Genomic DNA, 761 nt, shown 5'->3' with positions numbered 1-761 from the left:
CGTTTCATATCTAGGGGATGTTCTGGATTGTACTGGAACAGCTGAAGCTGCCGTTCGAGCACGCATACGTGTAGCCTGGAATAAATGGCATCTCCTTGCCTCTATATTGATGCGGCGTGACATCCCACTACCACTACGATCAAGACTTTATAAATCTGTGATACGTCCGGTGTTGTTATATGGTGCAGAAACATGGCCAATGACAACCAAACTGGAACAACAACTTCAACGAACCGACATGAAAATGCTCCGATGGATGCAACGAGTTAGTCTGAAGAACCACATCAAATCTACCGAAATCCTGCGTCGTGCTGGTTTAGATGATATAAAGGACGAATGCCGGCAACACCGTCTGCGGTGGTTTGGTCATGTCAAACGAAGTGGAAACAGTGCCATAACTTCTCTTGCAGATGTTGAAGTACCTGGCACACGTCCCAAAGGCCGTCCAAAGAAGTCCTGGTCGCAAACAATCGAGCAAGACATGAAAGCTCTAAATTTAAATGAAATGGATACAACTGATCGTCTAATTTGGCGCAAAAAGTTGATGGCAAAGAAAACAACGTCCTACCTCGGGAAACCGGATCTCTGGACGCAAAACGAAGATTGAAACTATAGTGTATAATTTATATAAAAAAACATGTAATTTGTTCACGTGATTTATAAATTGTGATTTTGAAATGTTTAAAAGTTGCAATCAAAAATATAACGTAGCTAGCAAAAAAAATTTAGACATACCAGCTTCGGTGAAAAATAAAAAATAA

General features: G+C 40.9%; 1 protein-coding gene across 1 annotated transcript in view; it reads left to right on the top strand.

Annotated features, from left to right (window-relative positions):
* HELRODRAFT_182739 (hypothetical protein) overlaps window positions 1-761 on the top strand; it is a gene marked incomplete at both ends in the record, with an annotated part of 2926 nt that extends 2165 nt beyond the window's left edge. Inside the window, one exon of the mRNA XM_009033459.1 lies at window positions 689-761. Coding sequence (XP_009031707.1) covers window positions 689-761 — 73 coding nt within the window. The remainder of the gene's footprint in view (window positions 1-688) is intronic.

This window comes from Helobdella robusta (assembly GCF_000326865.2).
Source record: "Helobdella robusta unplaced genomic scaffold HELROscaffold_91, whole genome shotgun sequence".
In the NCBI taxonomy this organism is placed as follows: domain Eukaryota; kingdom Metazoa; phylum Annelida; class Clitellata; order Rhynchobdellida; family Glossiphoniidae; genus Helobdella; species Helobdella robusta.
This window is presented reverse-complemented; position numbering and strand designations above follow the sequence as displayed.